Source organism: Terrapene carolina, unplaced genomic scaffold (assembly GCF_002925995.2).
Source record: "Terrapene carolina triunguis isolate 2854851 unplaced genomic scaffold, T_m_triunguis-2.0 Scaffold236, whole genome shotgun sequence".
NCBI lineage: Eukaryota > Metazoa > Chordata > Testudines > Emydidae > Terrapene > Terrapene triunguis.
The window spans coordinates 15,746,051-15,773,313 of record NW_020664587.1 but is presented as its reverse complement, the minus strand read 5'-3'; the positions used below and the strand labels follow the sequence as shown (position 1 = coordinate 15,773,313).

The following is a 27,263-nucleotide window of genomic DNA, read 5'->3' as shown; positions in this document are numbered from 1 at the left end:
CTGGAGAGCCGGGCGGGGACCTTGAGGGGTAGCAGCGCCAAGGGTCCCGCTCGCCCCCGGACAGCAGGAGGCCATGGCGGCTGAGGTAAGCCCGTCCGGCCTGCATCGTCTGGCCGGCGCCGGGAGGGGATGCCGGGGTGCAACGACCTCCCACCCCGCGCCACCCGCTCCCTGCCACTCGGTTCCGAGTGACTGGGTCTCCCGCAGCTGGCGGGAACTACGACTCCCGCCATGCACTGCGGCCACCGGGCAGGCGGCACCACCCTGCACCGGCAGCTTCAGGGGATACTACAGGTCCCAGCATGCACCGCGCCCATATAAGGACTACACTACCCAGCGTGCACTTCGGCACCCTGAGCCAAGTGGCCTGCCCAAGTGCATGCTGGGAGTGTTTGTGTGGCCTGGCTCAGGGGCTCTCAACATTTTCAGACTGTACCCTTTTCAGAGTCTGATTTGTCTTGTGTACCCCAAGTTTCACCTCACTTAAATGCCTTGCTTACAAAATCAGACCTAAAAATACAAAAGGGTCCCAGCCACACTGTTACTGAATAATTGCTCATGTTCTCATTTGACCATACCGTACATACCCTATAACTATAAAATAAATCAATTGGACTATAAATATTGTACTTGCATCTCAGTGTATAGTTTATAGAGCAGTATAAACAAGTCATTGTTTGTATGAAATTGTAGTTTGTACTGACTTCGTTAGTGCTATTTATGTAGTCTGTTGTAATACTAGGCAATTATCTAGATGAGTTGATGTATCCCCTGGAAGACCTCTGCGTACCCCCAGAGGTATGCGTAACCGTGCTTGAGAACCACTGGCCTGGCTTACCTCTCGGGGTGGGGGGTAATGCGTGCTGGGATGCCTGGCCTGGCCAGGTACACCATAAAGGTGTCCGCACTGGCCCATGCTGGGCATCTGATCCCCTGGTGGGATGGGAGTACTAGTGTTGCCAGGACTCTGAGCCTGGTTAAATGACAATCATTCAAATTCCTACACCTTTGATCTACTGCTGTCTGTACCATCACTACCTGGGATGGGCAATTGAATGCCTGAGTTATGTCAGGGCAGATTCCTGTTAATTATGAGAGAAGTGCCCACAGAGCATAAGACCCACACACAATACAAATGAAGACCCCAAACTATGAGATTTGGGGGTGCACATATTGGTGTGGCATCTGTTTTGTTTTTAAATGTCATGGACCGCATTTAGTCTGCAGCCCTGCTGTAAGGGCTTTCTCCATTACTACGTCTATGGCTATTCCTCCCTGGCTGTACAGACTATGGAGCTCCTTGGCTGCTCTTTTTCCCCCCCCCCCCTTGCCCCTTCTGTCAAGGACACGTTTTTCCCATTTCCTTGGTAATGCACATTAAGAACTCTTACCTCATGCTCCATATTATCCCTCCATCATCATCTTGATCAGATGCCAAAAGGATGTCCTTCTAAGAGATGCTTAGCTGGTCTGTCTTCTGTCATCTTAACTATGTGCCCTGCTGCTGAAGTTGTCATGATTTCACTATATTTGTCCATTACACAGAATAATAATTAATGACCTGTCGGGCTGTCACCTTCCTGGAATGATTTTAATTGCTCACACAATTTGGGATGGCTTTATTTTATGTCAAGTTACATAAAGTTAGAAGTGTTAATATGTCAGGTGAAAGTTGCAAGTTTCTCATGGCTTTTAGTGTTGTCTCAAGCAGTGGTTACCGAGCAGTGTCTGGGTATAATGTTTGATTTTTGCTTTGATGCTTTCACTGAGTTCATCATTTAATCAACTTTATACAATAATAAAAGGTGCATACAGCATAATCATGTTTCAGTTGAATGAACTGAATTCCTAAGAGGTTATAGTGATAACATTTCAATATATCTTGTGTAATCCAATTTGATGCATTGGGATGAAATTGAATTCAATGAGTCATCTCTGTTAACCTTAATACAGTATAAGCTGTTTAATATTATTCTTGGTTTCTAGCTTAATTCAGAAGCAGAGGATCTGAAATCTGACTTGCAGAAAACCTTTGACAGTGATTCTGACAGTGGACAGGGCAGCTGTGAAACAAGCTCTCCAAGTCAATCCAACAAGGGAACTGCATCTCTTGGTGACATAGGTCTGTAATACTGTCAGGTCTCTCTTTTGGGTTTTAGTTTTTTAAAAAAACCCTGGGTATTGTACTTTGCATTTATAGGTGTTTCCTTTTGCAGAAGGCTGAGAGAATGTGGTCTTGGACTATTTGCCCTTCAGAAGTCACACATTTGGTTTGCTAACCCTTGATTATTTTTTTTCTATGCAACCTGCATAAGCTGCTGCTTTTTCCTCTATGTATACAGACTTTAATTCTCAGATTTTTACATTTAAAAAAAATCAGAGCAATCACTAACAACGTAAGTGTTTTTCTAAATATTATAGAAGAAAATATCTCATAACAGTCATTTGCAGTCTGACACCACTTGGCTCACTAACATAACAATCCAAAACAACATACAGAACTTATGCATGAAGTAGTGTAGGAAAATCACACCAATTCCATATTAATAATCAAAATACATGAACATATAAAAATATGTCTGGTCTGAATTCAAAGTGCCCTTTTGGTTGCTCAGGGTAAGGGTAGAGATGTGAGGGTGGTAAAAGGGCAGTAGTTGAGATTGAGGAGAGGAAATGCTGAGTGGGGTATTGAATATCTTAACTGCTTATTTCCTTCTTTTTTTTATGACTTGCATAGCCCAGCAAAGCAGATTCAACAGCGTTAACTCTAATGGCTTAGTGTGTGATGTTTCTCTTACATTTACACCAATCCAATGTGGCCAAATTTGTAAAGGCAGTTGTGAGTGGGGGAAGAAAGTATAGAGCTGATGCCTGGAAGAGAAGCATTTGTCTGTAGAAGTTCCATTTGAAAAGTGTTGAATTTTCTGATGCTGCAAGAAGAATGCTCAGAGCTCAGTGGAGAAGTGTAACAGTGTTTTTTATAAGGAAAGCTTTCACTTTAAGATAACACTGTCCTAATGATAGTTTCCTATTAAAGTTAAAGCTTAGTGATGTTTCCTGTACCTGGTATGGTTGGAAAAGTAAATGAGAGGATAAAAGAGGATTCTGAATGCACACTTTGTTCCATGTCTATCAGATGAATCAGTTCTTTCCTGATAACACACACTCAAATTTTAAGTATTTTAATAAGTATTATACACTAACTACCTTTCGATCTGAGCTCATTAGTAGTTTTCTGACCTTCTGGATTGCAGGCTTTTTTACATATAAAAAAACTAAACAAATATTGCATTTAAATAACATTTATAAAAAACTGTAAAGTGCGACTAAGGTTTCTGCTGAACAACATTGCATTGTTCTCCCTGCACCGTTCTGAAATACGGAACATCAGAACTCCAAACTCAAACAATAGAAAACCAGGAAATGTTCAGTTAAGGTCCCCCACATATCCTTGAAAAGAGGATAACTGGTTTTGTAAGTTTTTGTTTTAAGGTAGGAATACACACTTTAAAAATATATTTAACTATTGTATAGCACAGGGGTCGGCAACGTTCGGCACGCAGCTCGCCAGGGTAAGCACCCTAGCGGGCCGGGCCACTTTATTTACCTGCTGACGCGGCAGGTTCGGCCGATCGCGGCCCCCACTGGCTGCGGTTCGTCGTCCCGGGCCAATGGGGGCGGCAGGAATCCGCGGCCAGCACATCCCTTGGCCCGTACCGCTTCCTGCCGCCCCCATTGGACCGGGACGGCGAACTGCGGCGAGTGGGGGCCGCGATCGTCCGAACCTGCCGTGTCAGCAGGTAAATAAACTGGCCCGGCCCACTAGGGTGCTTACCTTGGCGAGCCGTGTGCCGAATGTTGCCGACCCCTGGTATAGCAGAAGGGGAAATGTGCACAGTGACTTGTATGGGACTAGTCATTTGAGTAAAATTATGTTCCTGTTTAAATATTTGCAGGATTGGCCATAATGTGTCTGTTATAATTCACTTAGTATATTACTGTTTCCTGTATATGTTCATGTTTTTATTATATATAAATACTTTAGTCTCAAGGAAAGATACTAAAAACTAAAGTCATTTTGAGATGGTTCTAAGTTTCTTTAAGGGTGGATAATTACATATATTATGCTACGGGGGGGGGAGGGAATGGGTTTTCAAAGTATAGATTAAATTGGATTTGCTATGCTGTACTAAACTTCCATTGGTATTCATGAGACTTCAGGGGATAATAAATGTCTCAGAGAAAAGTATCTGGCATGGTGCATGAACTAATCATTTGTCAATTATCATATATATATATTTTTTAAAACATGTTGTGTGCCATAAAGAGTGTAATGTATTTCCACCAGATTCAGATGAGGAGATCTTTGTGAGTAAAAAATCAAAAAGCAAGAACGTGCTTCAGGACAGTGAGAGTGAGGGCGAAGAGGAAGGCATTTTTCCTGAGAAGACTGACATTGTGGATGGAGATGTGGAAAGTGGGGAGGAAAATGAGAACAATTTTGCCCAGAAGAACAAAAAATCTCGTCGGATTCGCCAAGCTCTGCGGGACAGTGATGAGAGTGACACAGGTGATCCATTGCATCCTGGAAACCTTGAAATAGATGTGAAGTCCGAATTGACTAAGGATGAGTTTGGCTCACAAGTGAGGGAACCTGTGGAGATGTCCGTGAAATCTCAGAAAAAATACCAAAAACATAAAAGTGATTTTGAGAAAGAAACAGACAAAGTGATAGGCAAATCAAGAAGGAAGACGGAAAAAGAGAGAAAAATAGAGGCTATTAGACAGCTGAAGAAGGAAAAGAAATACACACAGGAGGTATAAAAATTTACTTGCAAACATTTCTGGTGTTTTCAGTTGTTAAATTTCAGCATTTGGTGTTGGTGGTGGTGGTCTGAAGCCTCCAACAAAATATGTGAGTCCACATCACAACAGTAAGTTAGACATCCACATAGGGGCCCCCAAGTTTTGGACGGGGTTTTTCTCTGAGCCATTGGTGGGTTTTGTGTAATTCTTCCTTGTGTATGCCGATTGCAGCAGTTGAGAACCTGCCTCCATAAATTAGCATATCTAATTTTGGAATGCTATAAAGTCAACATGACTGGCCTACAGAATTTGAAAGATTTTTGTTTTGGGGATGATGGGATGGTTGTTTTTGAATTTTGCTAATGACCCTAAAATCATGAAGGTATCTTTCAAAAAATTTTGAAATAAACTTGTAAATTAATATAATTCTTTGTACTTACGCTTACCAGAAGGATGGCGGTGAAAGATACCATTTTAATGATAGTGGGTGTCTTCTTGCTGACAAAGAACTCTTTGAGAATGATTTAGAGGAGGAAAATGATCCCCTTCCTGAAGATGAAGAGTCACTAGAATCAATAAGAGCTGCTGTGAAAGACAAAATGAAAAAACATAAGGTAACGTACTTTAGTTTAAGGTTATAATATTCTTTGTAGGTATTGTACCTGAGTATGTAACACACACTTTTGGTGACACTGGGGTGCTTCCACTTTTGGTAAAAGTGGAAGAAAATAGTCCCCACTATCACACTGCTTGCTAGAGGTGAAGGGATATTAGCGCCTTCTCTGAAGAGCATTGTCATAGAAAATTCCAAAAATAGTATTGCAACAGAGGCTGTAGAGGCACTTAAAGAAGTTGCAGAAACCAGGACAATAGTTGGCATTGGTTTATGAAAATGTTTGCTGCTCCTATTTCAAGATTGATGGCACAGAAAATAATTGTACAAAGTTATTTTGTTGCAAGCTTCTTTGCCCTTGACAGCTCCCATTTGTTTTGAAATTTAATAGACTTCTTTTTACCAATTATAGAGTAAAGATCTGTTTTCTGAGAGTGAAGACTACAAATGTGTATTTGATGATGATAGTGAGGAACCTACATTAAAAGGACCTAAAAGAAAGGTGGAATATTTCATTATACATATCTGTTCCTTTTTAACTCCTCAGTAGTTCTTCATAATTTTATTTGAAGGCTTATCTATATTGCTCCTCAAAGTATCTTTATTCTTCTATTTGATTTGAGTCTTGTTTTTTTTTTTAAACTCTGCTCCAACTGTTAGTACTTTCTTCTGTTTTCTTGCTGTTTGAAAGAAGAAAACTATTTAGTAATATAGATACACTTCTGCACATCAGTCCTGTGGCTTCAAGGGTCTTTCTTTTCTCTGTTTAAGGAACGGAAGGCAGCAAGATTAAGTAAAGAAGCCATTAAACGACTGCATAGTGAGACCCAGCGACTTGTTAGAGGTAAAACCTAAACTCTTTGGTGTAAGGGTGAACATAAGAACAGCCATACTGGGTCAGATCAAAGGTCCATCTAGCCCAGTATCTTGTCTCCGACAGTGGCCAGTGCCAGGTGCCCCAGAGGGAATGAACAGAACAGGTAATCATCAAGTGATCCATGCCCTGTTGCCCATTCCCAGCTTTTGGCAAACAGAGGCTAGGGACACCATCCCTGCCCACCCTGGCTAATAGCCATTGATGGACCTATCCTACATGAACTTATCTAGTTCTTTTTTGAATCCTGTTATAGTCTTGGCCTTCACAACATTCTCTGTAAAGAAGCTCCACAGGTTGACTGTGCTTTGTGTGAAAAAATACTTCCTTTTGTTTGTTTTAAACCTGCTGCCTATTAATTTCATTTGGTGATCCCTAGCTCTTGTGTTATGAGAAGGAGTAAATACACTTCCTTATTTACTTTCTCCCCATCAGTCATGATTTTATAGAGCTCTATCAAATCCCCCTTTAGTTGTCTCTTTTTCAAGCTGAAAAGTCCCAGTCTTATTAATTGCTCCTCACGTGGAAGCTGTTCCATATCCCTAATCATTTTTGTTGCCCTTTTCTGAACCTTTTCCAATTCCAATATATTTTTTTGAGATGGGGTGACCACATCTGCACGCAGTATTCAAGATGCGACTGTACCATGGATTTATATAGCGGCAATATGATATTTTCTGTCTTATTATCCATCCTTTTCTTAATGATTCCCAACATTCTGTTTTGCTTTTTGACTGCCACTGCACATTGAGTGGATGTTTTCAGAGAACTATCCACAATGACTTCAAGATCTTTCTTGAGTGGTAACTGCTAATTTAGACCCCATCATTTTGTATGTATAGTTGCATTTATCAACATTGAATTTCATCTGCCATTTTGTTGCCCACTCACCCAGTTTTGTGAGATCCTTTTGTAGCTCTTCACAGCCTGCTTGGGAGTTAACTATCTGAGTAGTTTTGTATCATCTACAAATTTTGCCACCTCACTGTTTACCCCTTTTTCCAGATTATTTATGACTAATTGAATAGGACTGGTCCCAGTACAGACCCCTGGGGGACACCACTATTTATCTCTCTCCATTCTGAAAACTGACCATTTATTCCTACACTTTGTTTCCTATCTTTTAACCAGTTACCAATCCATGAGAAGACCTTCCCTCTTATCCCATGACAGCTTACTTTGCCTAAGAGCTTTTGGTGAGGGACCTTGTCAAAGGGTTTCAGAAAATCTAAGTACACTATATCCCCTGGATCCCCCTTGTCCACATGCTTGTTGACCCCCTCAAAGAATTTTAGTAGATTGGTGAGGCATGATTTCCATTTACAAAAACTATGTTGACTCTTCCCCAACAAATTATGTTTCTCTATGTGTCTGACAATTTTGTTCTTTGCTATAGTTTCAACCAGTTTGCCTGGTACTGAAGTTAGACTTACCGGCCTGTAATTGCCGAGATCACCTATGGAGCCCTTTTTAAAAATTGGCGTCACATTAGCTATCCTCCAGGCATTTGGTACAGAAGCTGATTTAAATGATAGGTTACAAACTACAGTTAGTAGTTCTGCAATTTCACATTTGAGTTCCTTCAGAACTCTTGGGTGAATACCATGTGGTCCTGGTGACTTATTACTGTTTAGTTTATCAATTTGCTCCAAAACCTCCTCTAATGACACCTCAATCTGGGACAATTCCTCAGATTTGTCACCTAAAAAGAATGGCTCAGGTTTGGGAATTTCCCTCACATCCTCAGCCTTGAAGACCAATGCAAAGAATTCATTTAGTTTCTCCACAATGGCCTTATCGCCCTTGAATGCTGCTTTAGCATCTTGATCGTCCAGTGGCCCCACTGGTTGTTTAGCAGGCTTCCTGCTTCTGATGTACTTAGCAAATTTTTTTTTTTTTTATAACTTTTTGAGTCTTTGGCTAACTGTTCTTCAAATTCTTTTTTGGCCTTCCTAATTATATTTTTACACTTCATTTGCCAGAGTTTATGCTCCTTTCTATTTTCCTCACTAGGATTTAATTTCCACTTTTTAAAGGATGCCTGTTGTCTCTCACTTCTTCTTTTCCTTTGTTTAGCCGTGGTGGCACTTTTTTGGTTTTCTTACTATGTTTTTAATTTGGGGTATACATTTAAGTTGAGCCTCTATTATGGTGTCTTTAAAAAGTTTCCACGCAGCTTTTAATTTCTGTTTAAGTAACTTTTTTTCATTTTTGTGTAGTCCCCCTTTCTGAAATTAAATGCTACAGTGTTGGGCTGCTGTGGTGTTTTCCCCGCTACAGGGATGTTTACATTTAATTATATTATGGTCATTATTACCAAGTGGTCCAGCTATATTCACCTCTTGGACCAGATCCTGTGCTGCACTCAGGACTAAATCAAGAATTACCTCTCCTCTTGTGGGTGTGTGTGAGAGCTATTAAGATATCTTCAGGAGAGCAGCAGAAACTCCTGACAGGCCAGATTCTGCTGTTGCTTAACATGAACTATTCAGGATCTAAAGTGGATAGGCTGCAAAACAGTTTTGTTGAAATCTTGTTCAAGGATGGTCTCTTGGTGCAAGCAAAATTCCTGATTGGAGCTTAAAACTTGCCTTTACGCAGCTGTGGGAAGTCACTTGGAGTCTTTTAAAAGTTATAGCTGGACTACACATATAACTGACTTGGTGTGACTTGGGTATTTAGTTGCAACAGATTTTAGAATTGGTCTTATAATTCTGTTCTTGATGGTACAATCTGCTTTCTTATGAGTCCCTGTGCGTGCTGCAGTCCTCACTCTTCATGACAATAGATTGGTGATTGGGAAGAGGTCCTACAGATACAACCTTTATTCAGGGTTAAACTCTGCTATTCATCTCTGCTCTGATACTTTAGCTGGAAAATACTTGTCCCAAGAGCAATTGGATTTAAAAAAATACATGTTGTTTTGATGTACAATTTAAATGATTTTTTTTTTTCCTTTTGGCAGAATCATCTCTGTCTCTCCCGTATCATATGCCTGAGACCAAAACCATCCAAGAGTTCTTCAAGCGTAGACCTCGACCAACATTGCAGGGAAATGCTATGGCATTGCTAAAGTAAGGACCAAGCTTATCTCCTAGTCTCTCTTTTCTAAATCAGGGCTCTCAATCTTCCTGAAGCAGATGTGGTCCATGTTATGAAAAAGCTACTAATATACAGCCTCTCTTCTTATTTGCAACCACATAGGCCTCCCATCTTTCCTTGGTAATCCCATACTGCTTCTATGGCAACTATAGCGATTGCGTCAGTGGGAAAGTAATACTAGAGAAGTATTTATTATGTTTTTAACTATGTTTTTAATGCAGTTTAACAGCTGGAAACAAGAAGTATCACCATGTGACTTGTCAACTCTCCACAGACCAGCAGCAAGGGTGTTGATTAATCATCAGTGGGACACAGACCACAGTCTGAGAACCAATGTTCTAAGTGGCAAACCTGCTAGTTTAGTAACTAGTATGTAATAGCAGGGCACATCTCTTTTCCCCTGAATAGATTTATTTACCAGCTAGTCTCTGACAGGAGTGAAATGAAAATCCTTATTTATATTGTACTTGCTATTCAGAAGTAAAATTTGAAAGGAACATGCTCATCTAAATTCTTGTGACAGTGTCCCATTCTCCCCTCCAAATTCAAACCACTGCTGTGATTTTTTTTTTTTTCCCTCCATGCTCAATTTAATACCAAATCTTGTTTTAGAAGGTGTGTTGTACACTGAAATAAAGAGTATTCAGGGCGCAGTTAGTGAACTTTTTTTCCTTTAATTTAAAAAGAAATGAAATCCAGAGAATCTTGCATTAATGGTTGAGATTTTAAATGCCCAAATGTCAGGCTATTTACTGTTATGCTTCCTAGAGTCACCCTAACTTGATATTATTGTATTTGCATAGAACTAGTAATTTGTGTTAGTGAGTAAAGTATTATACATGGGCATAAAAATTATAATGTGCAGTAATAGATAATTGGTATTGTCATGTGATATGAGAACCAACTCAATTCTAGACTTCTGAGCATCTAAGATCTGAATTACAATATTGCATTACTACAGTTGACTTCAAGCGAATATGTTAAGTAAGCAGGGCTGATTGAGCACTCCAGATTAACCCTGGTTGCCCCCCTCTCTCCCAAACCTCCTCCCACCATGAGTTTAGAGAAAGTTTGGATTAGGATCCAAACTTTTTGTGCTTGGGTCATCTTTTTTGTTTTAAATATTGTAGACAAATTGTACTCTACTGTGTCTACAAAATCTCTCAGGAATTAACTTAATCCAAGTTGTGATAATGTAATTTACTTACCAGTTGACTCTGCACCCTTTAGAGTGAACCTATTGTAACTCTTCGTAGTAAAAATGTGCCAGATTAATTTTTGTCCATTTTTAAAACGGAGTTTGAAAATGAAGATATGTTTAAAATAAGTAGCGTTTATGAACGATGATTTTCTCCCCCCTCCCTTCAAAACTGATTTTTCAAGGACAATAAATAGAATATGGTTTTGTTGCCTTGGTTTGATTTAGGCTTTTCTCATATTTAACAGTCGTCATTTTAAAGACTGATGTACTGTGGTTTGGTTGGTGACTTTATTTTCTGTTCTTGGCAGGTCCACTAAATATCAGCCCTGTCTAAATGAAGAAAGTGCAGCCACTAAGAACTCAGCTGTAAATTGCAGCAATAATCGGACTGAAGAGGCTGATCAGCCGGCAGCGAGGGAACTGGAAATGGGGTTTAACAAGGATACTGGTGTTACCACTGTGGACAAACCTTCCCGTGATGTAGTAGAGAACTTGATAGAGAACTGTGCTGAGAAGCACAGAGAAGATGGTGCTTCCGATATTTGTGAGAGACCTACAACTGCTGGTAATTCAGAAGAACAGCAGCAGTCTAGCCTACTCAGTAACGAATGCAGTGAACAAATGGAGAGTGAAATTCCCTTGGCATCTGAAGAATGTGCCTATATACAAAGAGAGGACCAGTCACAGAAAATATGTGTAGAACATGAAGAATCTGTTCAACAGGTGGTACCAGTGGTGGAGATTCAACCTGAAAAAGTGAGGCAGTCTAAACTGGATAAACTTCGGGAGCTGGGAGTGGATCTATCCATCAAGCCAAGACTTGACTCTGATAGTGATTCCTTTATTATCCTTGATGAACCTGAATCAAACAAAGGTACAATATTACCTGTTAAAATCTGCTAGATTTGACAAGCTAGGCAAGGTTAAGCCAGAACTTAGATGGGAGAACTCTGAGGAACAACTAGAAGTTGGTGAATCAGAAAGGGGCAGGCACGCTTTCTTTTGAGGAGAACTAATGTCACAGCATAGTGCTGGCTATGCTGGTGGCTGTATTGTCTTTCAGATGGGATTTAAAAACAGAAATCCTGATCCTTTTGTGATTGTTAAAGCTCTCTCGGATCTGTCAATAAGAAGAGTTTAATGATGTTTTGCATACTTCAATTCTCCCTGCGGTTCTAGTTAAATAAAATGGCATTTGCTTTTTGTACTAAGCAGGAAGGCCAACATTTTTCAACTTGGGGTGCCTAAAATTAGGCCTCTAAATCTTTTTATTCAGGTATCTGAATAAGAAACCTGACTTTCAGAGATGATGAGCATGAGTACCTTCTGATTATATCATTAGAAGTCATGGCTGCACAGCAAATGAAAATCAGGTCACTCTTATTTAGCACTCTAAGGATATCGGTGTCTAGCTTTAGGCACCCATGTTTGAAAATTTCAGCTGTTTCAGTGGTGGATAGGTGATCCCATATCAGTTTGTTTGCATTACACTTTGAGGTTCTATAATATCATTCTAGTAAGTTTCCATTTATATCTACATATATTTATTAATAGCATTCAATCTGTTCTTTAAATTGTACAGAAACATGGCCTGTGCCATGAAATGAGACTCCTCCACTATCAACCTGGATTTCAATACTGTATATATATGTCGGTCTGATCATATGGGGGGGAAGAATCTGTTAATGAAATGGAATGTTGATACCCAAATCTCCAGTGAATAATTAGTTGTGGGGTGTTTAAGGTTTTCAACTGGCATTTGATCATATGCCCAAATATTAAAGTAAGCCATCCTAAGTGCATGGTTGAGCAAAGTTTATCCAGAGATGGGCCACTGTTACTAATGTTATTTTCAAATCAAATAATGTTGACCCCTCTTGCATTTCAGCATCCAATGTGTTTTAAAACTTAAGTTTTTTTATAAAAAAAACTTACTTTAGAAATGCATGTTACAACTGTATGTATAAAAAGTGACTGAAATTATTTTTTTTTGCTGCCTCAAATTAACTTGATCTTAGCAGGAATTTTTCTTCTGACCTTAAATATAATATAATATTTTTTTAAGAACTGGAAGCTCTGAAAGCGCGTTTCTTGAAGCATACACTTCACACAGCCCAGTTAAAAACTGAACGGACTGTGAACTTGAGCATTATTCGTAAAGAGACCACTGCTGAGGGAAAGGAGGAGCTAAAGGTAGCTGTGGTGCCGGTGACTTTGGCTGCAGAAAATCTAGATGATACAGTCCATGGAAAGCCAGGTATATTTGGGGTGAGGGTCATAGTTGTTGAGTCGGAAAAGAAGTATATTTTCTTTGTTAAGAAACTTCTAGAATATCTAATATCCTACATCTTGACTGGAAGCCAAGGTCTCAACTGGAGTTTCACCAAAATACAAGTATAAGATAATTCAGGATGTCTGGTCTGGATCATCTTTACTTGTGTCTGCCTTGTTGATTATAAGCTTCCGTGAGCAAGGATCGTCTTAGGATGTTTCATGCAAAGTAGTGAACACATTGACAATTAAAACTACATGGTTGCTTCAGTTTCATAATCAATAGATAAGTAATTGTGAAGAAAAACATTCAGATTCTCTTACTGGTTGATCATGGTCAATAGAACATAAGGGAGTTTTTAATCTGTGATTCTCTTTGCAATTGCAACCATATTTTTCCCCCCTCCCCCCAAAAAAACAATCTAAAATATAAATGAGAATCCCTGCTTCCAGAATTAACAGGCATTAACCGTTCCAGTTAGCTATATTTTTCTAACCAGGTTGGTATGTTAGACGCTTGAAAAGGTAACTCTTGAACTGTGTTAGCTATTAAAGAGGATGTTGCTCTGTGCCATAATTTAGCCATTCGCCCTCTGGAATCTCTCTCCCCCGCCCCACGATTTCATATAAAACATATTTATCCTTAATATCTACAGGACATCAATCATCTACATAAAATCTGTAGATTAACCCTTGTGTGGTATTCATAATTAATAGCACTTTCATCCCTGTCGCAATTCTTAATACAGGCTGTTTGTGTATCAGATCATTTTATTTGCATGTATTAAAAATGATAAATATATGGGAAACTTAATTTGAATCACCTATAATATTTAAATATTAGAGGTAGGTAATTTTGGCTTGTTCTACGACATGCATGCTTTCTAGCTGTTGGTGAAATATTTCATTTGCCCAGGGCAACTGGAAGCCACTGCGCCAATCGGAAGCAAGGGAAAGAAGAACCCTTTGCTAGCTCATGGGGCTGTGCCAGTGGCATTTGTTGATAATAAGGAATCTTTCTGATAATTCATAAAGTTGTGTTACCTCTCTAAATGGCGTTTATTTAGGCTAAGAGATTTAGCTCTGCTAATTAGCAGATCAAGTCAGAAAATCTTTTATTAAAAAAAAAAAAAGGCACGAATGCCTTTAATCTTTTTTCTGTGTGTGTAGTTACATTAAATTTTGTGCTTGAGGCAGCAAAGTTTAAGGCTTCATTGTAGTGCATCTAATGTATTCATTTATTCATTTCTGTCCAGGTGAAAAGCTACAAGTGCTGAAGGCTAAACTACAGGAGGCCATGAAACTCCGCAGGATTGAGGAACGCCAGAAGCGGCAAGCACTGCTTAAACTGGATAATGAGGACATGTTTGAGGAGGAGGAGGAAGAAGAGGAGGAAGAAATGACAGACGAGTCTGAGGAAGAGGAATGTAACCCGGAGGTCTATTCGCAGCATTTTTACATAACTTTGTCAATGTCTGTCTGCTGACTCGTCATAATTAACAGGGAAATGAGATAAATCAGAGTTTTGTGCAATATTAATATGCACAATTTGCCAAATAGAGACCGTTCTTTGACACTAAAAAATACTGTACAGTAAACTGTGTGTGTGTGAGAGAGAGACAGACAGACAGACACATGCGCATTGCCCTTTAAGTATGCTGACCCCACTCTAATACACTGCGTTTTTAAGTATGGTCAAAATAATAATTCCTGCTGTCTCATTACATAGATATGTGTTGGGTTTTTTAGACTGTAGAGTTCCTTCTTGGTGAGGCTGAGGAAGATGATGAGGAGCTGGAAGAGAAGGGTATTGAAGATGGCGATAAAGAAACTGACAAAGAATCAATTGATGAGGAAAGGGTGGACAAGTCTGTGCACTGTGACTCTGTTCCCAAACCTTCCTCAACAGAGTCTACATTGATGCTGTTCAAGGACAACTCCTCCAAAATGGGGTAAATAAACCAGTTTTTAGAAACGGTGAACCCAGCCTGCCCCAACTATGTTTTAATCTGATTAACATACGCATGAGATATTTGATTTGAGAACTAGTGGATTCATGTGTGTGTTTTAAATATAAGGATGCCTGCTGTCTCACCATTTGTGGTAATATTTAGGAGTGTTGTTGCATCCTTCATGATTGCAACAGTCACATATGAAAATAATAGTTTGCATGTGAAAGTGACGCTATGATAGCAGTGATACTTTTGAGTTAGTTTCCCAGACCTGAAGAAGAGCTCCGTGTAAGCTTGAAAGCCTCTTTCTCACCAACAGAAGTTGGTCCAATGAACGATATTACCTTGCTTAGCTTGTCTCAATGAATATCCTTGTCATTTGGCGGAAGAATCAACTTCCTAATGGCAGTGTATTCAGTGCATTCCACATACATTACCTTGTCTATAAAAGACCAGGCCTGATAGTTAATGCACACAAAACAAAACTTGGTCAAAATACTTTTGTTTTTGTTTTTGTTTTGTTAATAAATTGCAGATATTCTCTTCCTGATGAAAAAGCTGAGTTGGAGGAAGCTCCAGGCAAAAGACCTACCAAGTTAGGTAAAGTGAAACTGCTGTTAAAGCAAGCATTTTGCTTTGGGATTTTCAGTTCTGGCACACAAGTGATTTGCACGTTTCTGTATCTAGTTACCATTGGTGTGTCTCTATCAAGTGCTTGCACTGGGGCTGTGAAACGCTGCTTTGCTACTTTTACTACTTTTACTGGGTTGGATTTGAATTGTAAAATGTCATTTGATTAGGCATTTTAAGGGAACTGCTGGTTCCAATTCATTGTGAACCATTGAGGCACGTGACTTTCTTTTGCCGATGCAGCCAATGTAACTTTGTCTGCACTCCTAGTACAGTGGCATTCCTAAAACTCCTCTTACATAGCTGCTTTCTTCCTTAGAAGACGACGATTCATTTTCACTGCCAACTTCCGCAAAGGAGAGCAGCCACAACAGCAGCTTTGAGTTGATTGGTTCCATGATTCCATCCTACCAGCCTTGTAACAAACAGACGGCCCGTGGGGCCAACTTTCTACCTGCAGTAGGAGGTTTCCGGTCTTCCTCTCCAGCTTTGTTCAAAGCAAGCTTCATCAGCTCTGCTTCCAAGGTAAGACTCCTGCCCCATCTTTTCTCCCTTCATTGTACTCTCCTGACAACTTCAGATGTTCTGTGACGTCAGGCCAAAGCCAAGCTTCCTTTTATAGGTCAAGAATGTTAGCGTAGCAGATAGCCAGTGTCCCCTCTGTGGTTAAATGGGATTTAATCAATGCAGAATCTCTGTCTTGACCGATAGATAAATATTTAAAAAATTCATATCAGAACAAATCAGGGTGATGTATTAAATACACAAATCCAATTCTAAAAATTCAAAAAGAATTGGAGGAAACCCATTGCTGTTTTTGGTAACTCTTTATGAACTATACAAAAATATTCCCATGGCCTATGCAACATCTCTCACTAGTGCATTCTTAACTAGGTAGCAGTACAATCATGAATACTTATTAACCTTCTGTATTTTCATCTGTTTAAAATGGCACAACCATTAAGCCTTTTTGCTTCCAACTTGTAGGACTGTGAAAAGATTAAGTGTTTATATTCTAGTTCATTATCAGATCTTGTGAATTTTATCTTAATTTTTTTCCCTGACTAGAGTTCAGGAAAGATGTCTGAGCCCTCTCTTCCCATAGAGGATTCCCAGGATCTGTACAATGCCTCTCCTGAGCCCAAGAGTTTATTTCCGGGAGCTGGAGAGTCTCAGTTTCAGTTTTCTCTGGAAGATGATACTCAGAGCCAACTTCTTGATGCAGATGGGTAGGTTACTGATCTACATCCTTCAGGGGTGGCGTTCTGTGTGTGTTAACAGAAGTAGCACAGATTTTTGTGGGGTTCTTACTCCCTTAGGCTACATGAAAAGGCATGCTATTTAAAGGGCTCTGTTGGTCTTTTCTGTTATGCCATGCTTTACACAGTGTGATTGGCCCAATGATAACCGCTTTATTAATGTTGGAAACTGTAGTATATTGAGTCCCAAAGGTGCCAATGCATGTGTCTATCCCTCACAAATTTTTAGTTGGTATTTAAATTTTTTTGTTTTTGTTTTTTTTAAATCCCTCTTTAGAAAACCCTCCACAAATCTGAAGCAGGTCTAGATTTTAATTTAGTTTTTTTTATCTTCCGGGTTTCAGTACAGTATTCATTTGCTGAAACAGTTAAGATCAGAAAACCATGTAATAACTAAAACCTTCTTAATCAGTGATCTGTTGACTGCTGTTAACTTTACTGACTAAAAAGACTTGAATGCATTTTACTCTTGCTAGCCAATGCAGAGCCATTGCAGCTTTGGCAGAGCAAGATGGATTTTATTCTGCATCATACATCACCAGAACAGCCAAATTGCATTGGCAGAACCATTACTACTGGCAGTGTGAGTTGGAAAACACAACTGGATCCTCTTATTCCAGATTGAGTTTGCAAGACTGGCAGTTAGAGAAGCGATCTACCTCCTTAAATTGAGCAAAGTTGATCTAGAATCAGTGAGAGACAAACATGGAACTCCCACAATGTCTTGCTTAGTTATACTATAACTGAGTGTTAAGACTCTTTTGGGAGTTCTGCTTTGTCTCTGTAGACAAGCCCTTCGCATAGGTGGAAGGGCAAAATTTTCCAATATGTGGTGGGTATTAAACTGTAGTTGCCAACTTCTAAATAAAATTTACTTTCAGGTTCTTGAATGTTGGGCACCACAGGAATAAGTACCAGTCCTCAAAGCATCAGCTGTCTCTGGCTAGTATGGATGAGAATGCAATGGATGCCAACATGGACGAGTTGTTGGACTTGTGTTCTGGGCAGTTCAGCAGTCAGGCTGAGCACACTCCAAATGCCAATACTGGCAAAAAACAAAACATGGAAGAACTGCTCAATCTCTGTTCAGGGAAATTCATCTCTCAGAGTAAGTCCCGAGTTCTGTTCCCAATGACTTTGATTTGTGACTTTTTGGGGGCAAATCTCAGTTTTAAAAAGAAGTCGTGTTCTAACTAACCCTTCAGGGCTGCTCATGCCTAAGGAATTTTAATAGTGTACTTGGAACCCTAAGAGTTTAGTGCACTTTAACTGTTTGGAATCTTTATAGGCATGCGTTGACTATCATTTCCAAGACATTCAATGATGTTCCAAAGGCCAAAAGGAAGCTGTGTAATGATTTCTCTTTTGGTTTCTTTCTGTAGCAACATCTCCAATCTGGGCATCTTCAGCATCCTCTAAGCCAGAAAAAGAGAGTGACACAGATGATCCAATGGCAGAAGCACTAGCACTTTGTTCAGGCTCCTTCCCAACTGACAGGTCAGCATTACAGGAGTTCTAGTTCTGCATGGTGATCATGATCTGACTTGACTTCTGATGTGTCTCAACAGAAGTTCAAAATGCTATTGAGACAAATGTGGTTTGCCTTGGAGGTGAAGGAGTTGAGTATCTCAATGCTCAACAGTTCTTCCTTTGACTGGTGATACGTGAGAGTTGAGAGACTCCTAAGGCACTGCAGTTCCCAATGTCCATTGTGAGGAAAGAGTCTCTACTGCTATTGATGGTGAAGGCGTAAAGTGGGTAGAGAATTTTGATCAAATCAAAGCACAGGATTGAGAACTTCTTGACTTCTGTTCCCAGTTCTGCAGTTGAATGCAGGAACTGTGCGCAAGTCATGAACTTCTGCACCTTCGTTTTCCTCCTCTTTATAACTGGACTGATGCATGTGCACTTAACAAGGATGTTATGAGACTTAATTGTTTAAAGAGTACCAACCTACTCCCAAGAGGCATTCCATTTTACTGAAGGGGAAACGAACACAAAAGATAACGACTTGCCAATATTACTCCCGCTAATGCTAATGGGGAATTAAGCACCTAAAGCTCCATGCTACAGTGTTGGGAGACTGCAATGTTTCAGATGCTATCATGGATAATTGCTTGTCACTAGCTCATCCAGCAATTAAAACCCTGCGTCAATCCATTTCATATCCATTGCTGGAGATCAATTGTAAGTGTGTGATGTGGTTTGGTTTTTATAGGGAAGGGGAAGATGATGAGGAGCAGGAGGAAGAATTTGGCAATTTTCAGCTCGTAACAGATGATCATGCCTTTGATAGCGAGGAGGTGAGTATTGATGGAATGAAGTGATAACTTCAGAGCTCTGCCCATAAGCATTCAGTTTATTTTCTCAGTGGTCTATCCATTTGTGCAAAAATCTAAACTTCCAGCATAGATTACTGTAACTGCTGAAGAGCAGTATTTGGGTCATTGTAAGAAGTGCTGATGTAGAATTCTGATGTACTAGGTAAAATATCTTGGTTTTGTGAGCACTTAGACTAAAACCTCCTGGATTTTTCTTGGTTTGTTTTTGTTTTTAGCCATTGAAAAACAGAAGCAGTTGCTATTCTAGGGAGTAAATACTCTACTGAATATCTTAGGAATTTCTGAAAACTGTTTGTTTCTTGTTGACTGATAGGATGAAAAAAGTGAAGGCGCTGAGAGAAGCGAAGATGAAGCAGAAGTTAGTGATGATGAAGAGGAGCTGTTGAGACAAAGACAGGGCTTAAAGAAAAAATTGTGAGTAAATCTTTCTCCCTATCTGACCTGCCAGAAAAACAGAACCACGTCACTAGAAACTTAGTTAATAGTTAAGAGTCAGAGTTGAAAGAGCTATTAAGGAGCTTTAAAAATAAGGAGCAAGAGACCAGGATAAAAGTAACAGTGACTTTTTTTGATGAAATAATACATCTCTTAATATTGCTCGTGACTTAAGATCTTTCAGTGGGTGCTGTAGTACACATTTTGCAAGTGAAATGACCTTGGTTTTTTTCTTAGAAGGCAGTTGTCATCTTGTTAGATGGGCAACTGGTAAGAAAGCTCAGAACTAAAATAATAATGGGTGCTGCGGGACCGAGATGAAGTAAACTGGCAGACCTTCCACACGTTCATGTGCTCTTAAACTTAAATAACTTAATCAAATTGAAAACGAAAACCGAATAATAGCATCACTAATTAATTTAGCATACACAGTAGTTCCAGAAAGACTTTGCTCTTGCTTTCAAAGATTCATGTGATGCAGCTAAACGTTCTAACGTTAACTCCTTTGGAAATTCTCTTATAGAAAACTGCAGGATTTCTTGGAAGATGAGGCAGAGCTGTCGGGGAGTGAAGTAGGAAGTGAGGATGAATATGATGGTGAAGAGCTGGATGAATATGAAGAAGAGATTCTTGATGAAGAACTCCCTACCGAAGTGGAACTACAGGATCAAATTAACAAAATACACATGTCAGTAGCAATCCTAGTATACTTATACAGTACATGAAATGCACATCTAAAAGTTATAATCGGTTATAATCTGGAATTGCAAAACTAACCTAGGCTTCTCTCCCTTGGACAATAACATTAGGAAGGCGATGCTTGATGATGATAAGCGTCAGTTACGCTTGTACCAAGAAAGATATCTTGCTGATGGAGACCTGCACAGTGATGGTCCTGGGCGAATGAGAAAATTCAAATGGAAAAACATAGGTATAATGTTGGCATATTAATCTTCTATTGTAGAGCAAAAAATACGGTGTGGGAGGTCGGGGGAAGAAAACTCTTCAGTAAGTACTTTAATATGAGGCTTACGGTTGTAAGATCTACTGAGCCCTAGTTTGTTTTAATACACACATGTTTCTTGTAACTGGGGGTGGGGGACTTGCTTTGACTTCTCTTGCCTGGTTTCAGACCACAGTAGAACCTTGGCTTGGAAAGTCTGAAGAAGAAACCATTTTAAGCCATTTTTGGATCACATGCTTGTTAAAACAGAACACTCCCAGGGAATCAATAACTTCAAGCTAATAATAAAGAAATAACTTTAAAAAAAAATAGCTATTAAAACCACTTAAGACTGGGAGAATCTTTTAAGTTCCATCCATCTAACTAAAATAGTATATAGATGCTATATATTGCTCTTCTGCAGGCTAAGTCCAGGAAAAAGTAAACAGAACGCTGATGGGCATGGCTTTGAATCTTTTAGTTAAGGTGTATATCATGATCCCCATTATAGGTTGTCTGCAGGACTTGAACCTGGAATTTTCAGCACAGGCCTCTACCACTTGAGGAGATATAGGAGCATCTCCAATCCCTTTTTGTCAGCAGAAGGCTCTTACTCTATATATGTAGCCACTAGAGGGGGATACAACATAGCCAGTTTGTTACACACAAGTACTTAATATTTTAGCAAGGCTTCATATGTTGCTGTTCTGAACTCCCTTAGGACAATACTACTGTGACAAGATACAGTCTATAGTTTCCCTCAATAGCTTTCTTTTAAGGAGTCACTTACTATTTTTTTTTCAAGTGTTGAAGTGAGGATTTCACTGCCCCTTGCTAGATTTTGTAACTCTTCTACTCTGTTCTGAAACATTCCTGTTATCTCTGCATTTTGGCACAGACCTATTAAACAGACTCTTACTATTGACTGCCATTGCCCATTTGCTTGGGAGCAGGCGGAATGGTTAGTTGGGCAAAAGGCAAAATCCTACAGACATTCTGATTGTATATTTCCAGTGGAAATGGGCAATACTCAAATTATTGTTAATGGCTTGGTTTTAGGGTTTATTCTTGAGTATAGCATAGCACACTTAATTTGCTGGGGCAAGATCCCTTGTATAACAACTGTGCCTCTGATACAAGACTTGTTTCTTCACAAGTCAGTCTCCAGCCTGTACCATTGAGTGCTGTGTATATAAAATGTGCACAGGGAATGTTTCTGCTAATTTTGATGTCAGTAAGGAATAAGCAGCAGACTGTGGCAATTGTAAATATATGGTAATCTTAATTTAGTAGCCAAGAGTAAATTAATATTATCTTTGTGTGTTTTAAACAAGAATGTGGTTTACATATACATAAACAACACAAATTTTGTCTGCAGAACGCTCAAGTACCCTGCTTTAGTTCTTTACATTGTTTAAAGCTGGTGCTAATCTTGTCGAATGATGCTTTCTAAAACTCCTCACAGGAAACATTTCCACTGGATATTTCATCACTGTTTGCTAAATGCTTTGGTTCCAGCTGTGTCATCCATCTAAATGAGAGGAAGCATTCTGCATGTAATTCACTTCAGAGATTCATTGCCAGGAATTGTTTAGGAGAAGAGAATTCTGGGCAGAAAGGATTTTGTTGCAGCTTAACTAGTTCTCGTGTGTGTGTGTGTGTGTGTGTGTGTGTGTGTGTGTGTGTGTGTGTGCGTGCGCGTGCGCACATGTGTGGGGTTTTTTTGTCTTCATTGTTTCTGAAATTCTTACTGATTTCTGGTGGGGAGAGAGTTCGTAACCCTTTCCTAAACTCTGCATGTCCACCTACTACCTTCTTAAACAAAACCTATGTGCTTTGTCTGTGGAACCTTTTTGGAAGTATAGGTTTCTTTTTAATGGACAGGAGAGCTCATCTACATTCCTCATGCCCCTCTCTGATTGGGAGAACTAACTACTGTCTCTTCTTTTGTAGATGATGCTTCCCAGATGGACTTGTTTCACAGAGACTCTGATGATGATGAGAATGAAGAACAGCTTGATGAGACAGAGACAAAATGGAGAAAGGAGCGATTTGAACGAGAGCAGTGGCTCCGTGAGCAGGTATTGCGTTAGTCTGCAGAAAGGCTGACTGCTTAATACTTCGGTACACCATTAACAAAGCATGCTAGACTGTTGGCAGAGTTCTCGGTTGGTCCAGTTAGTTAAAAACCATATCAATTATAGTTTTCACTTCTCCCTTATATAGCACCTTTTGTTTTTCCTCCTGTGATCTTGGCAAGCAGTTTCCCCATCATGAGGTTATGCACTGAGTTGGTGGCAGATCCAGAAATCCTGTTTCCTGCTCCAGAATCCTAATTCTAAGGCTTAGAAACTTCCAGGTCAAGTTGCTTTAATTAACATAGGGTCTGAGGAATGAAATCTGGTTGGTATCTTGAAGCTTTGACTGTTTGTAATAGATAAAAAGATGATGCTGATAAACGACCTGAAAAACTGCAGGAAACTTCAATTGCTAGTTTATATTGGCCTTGTATCCTAAAACTGATGTACTAAAGAGAGTTAGTAAGTTCAAGTCACTGAATGAAATGTGCATTCTGATTCTTGCAATTCACTTATTTATGAATGACCATTTATTTATGCCCAAATAAATTTGTTAGTCTCTAAAGTGCCACAAGGGCTGATACAGTTTTTGCTGATACAGACTAACACCGCTACCACTCTGAAACCAGTCTAAAAAACATCATTTATTTTTATCAGATAGAGAAAGGAAAAAATGAAGGGGAGGAGGAGGAGGCGGAAGAAGAAATTGGTGAAAATAGTCTGTTCATGAAACTAGCAAAGAAGGTGACTGTTAAGTCCTTGCAGAAGAAAGGTAAGCTTGTTTCACACTGAAGTGGCATCCAAGAAGAAAGAAAAAAACCTTGACAAGCTACTGACTGTTCCAAGCACAAGTGAAAGTTGCTATTAGACTAGATATCTCCACTCATTCCCCCCCATACCAGTGCAGGATGGGCTCCAAGTTTGTTAATGCTTTGACTTGTCTGGCACTAAGAGATGCAGCTGCAATCTTGATGGCCAGCAGACTTTTTTCTTTACTAAAATATTTCTTTTCCCTTAATTTTTAAAAAAAAATAGTTAGTGTGGCAGAATGTCCCTATGCTTTCAGTCTTATTCCTCTTTTGGTCACTGCCTCACAAAGACTCTTTTGAGAGTAGTGACATTCAACACAGCACACTACTTCCCAGAGTGCAAACTGCTTAAGGAAAAATTGCATAATGTAGTTTAAATCAAATAATATAGTCAATTTTTAACTTGCACATGGCAAAATGTGATTCTGAAACTGCATAACTACTTCCGAAATAAACAAGTTCCCTGCCAGGTGATAAAGACGTTATTGCCATTGTTGTTAGCTATCAGTTATATGGCTCATTGGTCAGTTAAAACAGAATTCTGGTGGCAGCATTTATTGGAACAGGATTGCTGTCATTTGTGAGTATCTCTCTGTGTGGTAAAAAACTTTTTTTTTTTTTCTAATGATACTCAGGAATTGAATTTCTTTTCTGTGTTTTTTTCTCTGCCCTCAGCAAACCCTGTAGCAGCTGTACAGGAAACAAAATCACTACCAAGAAATCCCTTTGAAACATTCAGACCTACCAGCGATCTTCAGGTTGGTACCTGCATGGCATGAACTTGGATGTGTATTTTCATGTTGTATCTACCGAATACATTTTAAAAATACAGATAACTGATGACTGACCAGCTATAGAAGGGTTTTGGGGAGTGTGGGTGCAATGTGGTTGTCTCTAAAGAACTGCAATTTATTAAAATTATTCATGCAATGTGTTAATGTGAAATTCATTGGTTGTCTTCAGCTAAAGAATGGATCACTTCTGAACAGACCTAAAGCTGTCCTTCAGAAGCTTGCAGCTATGTCAGACCTTAATCCAAATGCTCCCCGAAACTCACGAAACTTCGTCTTCCACACGCTTTCCCCAGTCAAGAGTGAAGAGGCAAAGGAGAAATCAAAACCCCAGGTAGAGATTTATGTGGGATGTGCCAATAGTGTCAACTTGCCTATGTTACCATGTTAAAGAATGTTCAGTTAATTGGCTGCATTCTTACTGAATGTGCAGGTGCAAAACCCTGATAGGCAGATGGGGACAGCTACACTTTGTCTCAAATGTGTCCTTGTAATATATAGCACTATGCACAATGTAGTGAGAGCTGTTTGGGTGCATTGCCTGAAATAGGGGACACGCTGGAAAACCGAGTGGAATATTTTGGGATTAGGATGTGCATATTTGCTCTCATTGGACGGTGGTGATGGGAAATCTTGTTGTAACTGTCCTGAATAATCACAGGTCTCATGCTTTCTTATAGGCGAAGAAAAGAGGTCCTACAGTGATGGTAACACCTTCACCCAAACGGCCCAGGACTGATGATGCTGCAACACAAGGGAACCAGAGCCGAAGCATATTCCGATACTTGGAGAGCTGAATGTTTGTTTGGGGACAGAAATTGCATCATGTCTTGTTGCCAGTCGCAGTATATGCTTTGCAAATCTCTAGCTTCAAGCACCAATGGAAAACTGTTTCTCTTTTGCCTGGATTCTTACCTGTGTCAGTGCTGCCAAATAAGTCTTTGTCTCTTCCACAAGGTCTTTCCCAGTATTCCAGGACAACCAGCAAAACCTAAAAAAGTCCATGCTTTGGATGGGCAGAGACTGAGTTAATACTTCATGCCAAAGCGTTACTGAAATTACACTACAGGATGCAGATCTTGTGGAGAACAACTCCTCAAATGTTTTGACTCAGTGCCCCTTCTTCCTGACAGTTCTGTTAGTGAAGTAGTCTGTTTTTAGTATAGCTGTACCACCTCTGTATTGTGGAGAACTGATATATGAAGGACCGAGGGCTGCATCATTGGGAGGTGTGTCCATAATAGCAATGGTTTGCATACACTGTTTACAATTGCAGTAATAAGGTATTCCTATCTTCCTTTGATACCTACTGCTTTCTCGAATGCTGACCATATAGACTTGATATCCCAAAAGGTTCTGGTTTACATTTTAAATACTTTTTTTTTTTTTTTTTTTTTGTTAACCCTCCTTCATTTCTTGAACAGCAGTGTAGCTTTTCTCCCCCAACTAGTTACCTTTTACAGCCAAACTTACACATCATCCCATCATGTCTACATGTATGTGATGTGAAGAGGTTCTTTTACACAAATGAAGACTTATTTTTTTTAAATTGCCTGTTGCCTTGTTTTGGACCAAGGTGCCGTCTTCCCTGAGACTTCACCCTTTGTAGTGCAGACAGAAATGTAAGGCCTTCTTTAGAATGAAGAAACAAGATTTTATACTAGCGAAGAACCACTATTTCCAACTATCCTAAAGTCTGAGGCAGGAACAGATACTTGGAAGATCAGTAAGCGTGTACAACGTGCACCTGGCTATATTGTGAATTTGTGAAGCTAAAACTTATTGTAATATACAGGCTAATTCTTAATTCACATGTTCCTATGGCTCGATTTGAAATGCTCAAGATGCTGACTTGATCACAGAAGAATCCTGAGTTGTACATTTTGTAATTTCATAAGCACACTTTGGTGTGTTGGTGGTGTAAAATATTTTAATGTATATTGTGTTTATAAGGAACTATGGTACTATTGGAGTGCAATTTTACAATAAACGTGTGTTTGTTTTTAATTTTCAGTGGAAGTATAAAATTAATTTACAAAATCTCATGCAGCCGTGTGCAAGTATTTCAAGGAATACATTTATCTACCAAGCTTGCTTTCTCTGTCACTGTTGCCACATTAGAGGATCATGTTATGGGCTAGCACAAAGAGGAACTGCTTCAGTAAAAGGTGTCTTTTACTCCGTGTAAGGTCTTTTTCACAGGGGTTATATTTGCATATACATTCTTGGACTTGAGAGTAAATTTCCTTTACTTCCTTTTTTAATAGTTTGGTTTTGTTAGTTTCTAAACAAAACTACTTTTATTGCTGGCTAAAAGTGTGCATTAACTGCTACACTTCGCCAGATTTGAACTGGTGACCTAGAGGTGAAACTGGCATGTCTGCGCTTGGAGTTGGGGATGTGATTCCCAGCTGGAGTAGACCTACTCATGTTCGTTCCCCTGGAACTAGGGTGCTAAAGTAGCATTGCCACAGTAGCGTGGGCTAGCTGCCTCAACATGTACCCATGGGGTCTGGGTGGGTTTGTACTCCTAGACGTAGCCAGTGTCTCTTTACCAGATGTCTGTGCTTTGCAGTCTCTTGGTGCACTTTTTCTCTCATTAAATATATTCAAATAAATATTTGCACCTCCTTACTTCGTATTACTAAGTAGGCTGAGCTGTTACCATCAGTCAAACTCCTCATCACTAGCTCTGCACACATGGTAACTTGACTTCCAACTTGTTGACACATCGCTCTTTGCATTTAGGCCATGTGGCTGCCATAAATTTAGACAAATCTCCAGTTATTTACGGTGTGGCAGGAGCATTGCCCCAACCCACTAGGGTAGCAGAGAGCGACTGAACAGTGAATGTGCTAATAAGGTAAGTGTTGTACTCAATGACTTCAGCAATAAAATGCCTCTTCCTACTGCTTTGAGAAAAGGAAGGCACATTAAAATCAAAGCTCAAGGAGTTCATAATTCCCTGAACGTTACATTAATGTAACACAGATTAGCACAAACGGTTACTCTGTGTAGAGTGGCTGTAATTGGGTTTAGTGCAGGGTTCTCAAATGGGGGGTCCTGATTCCTCAGGGCGTCACAAGGTTATTACATGGGGGGGTCGTGAGTGGTCAGCCTCCACCCCCAAATCCCGCTTTGCCTCCAGCATTTATAA

At 39.7% G+C, this 27,263-nt stretch overlaps 1 protein-coding gene across 1 annotated transcript; it reads left to right on the top strand.

Annotated features, from left to right (window-relative positions):
* CLSPN (claspin) lies at nucleotides 1–26,113 on the top strand. The gene is made up of 25 exons (XM_026657062.2): nucleotides 1–85; nucleotides 1,987–2,122; nucleotides 4,349–4,818; nucleotides 5,256–5,420; nucleotides 5,832–5,921; nucleotides 6,191–6,263; nucleotides 9,259–9,367; nucleotides 10,905–11,470; nucleotides 12,662–12,853; nucleotides 14,124–14,305; nucleotides 14,617–14,819; nucleotides 15,355–15,419; nucleotides 15,769–15,974; nucleotides 16,518–16,678; nucleotides 17,590–17,816; nucleotides 18,091–18,205; nucleotides 18,927–19,011; nucleotides 19,364–19,464; nucleotides 20,009–20,173; nucleotides 20,295–20,416; nucleotides 22,382–22,509; nucleotides 23,164–23,278; nucleotides 23,991–24,073; nucleotides 24,279–24,440; nucleotides 24,787–26,113. Exons 1-25 carry the CDS (start codon nucleotides 74–76, stop codon nucleotides 24,901–24,903), a joined length of 4,050 nt encoding a protein of 1,349 aa, XP_026512847.1. The 5' UTR covers nucleotides 1–73; the 3' UTR covers nucleotides 24,904–26,113.
* Nucleotides 26,114–27,263: the final 1,150 nt, after the last annotated feature.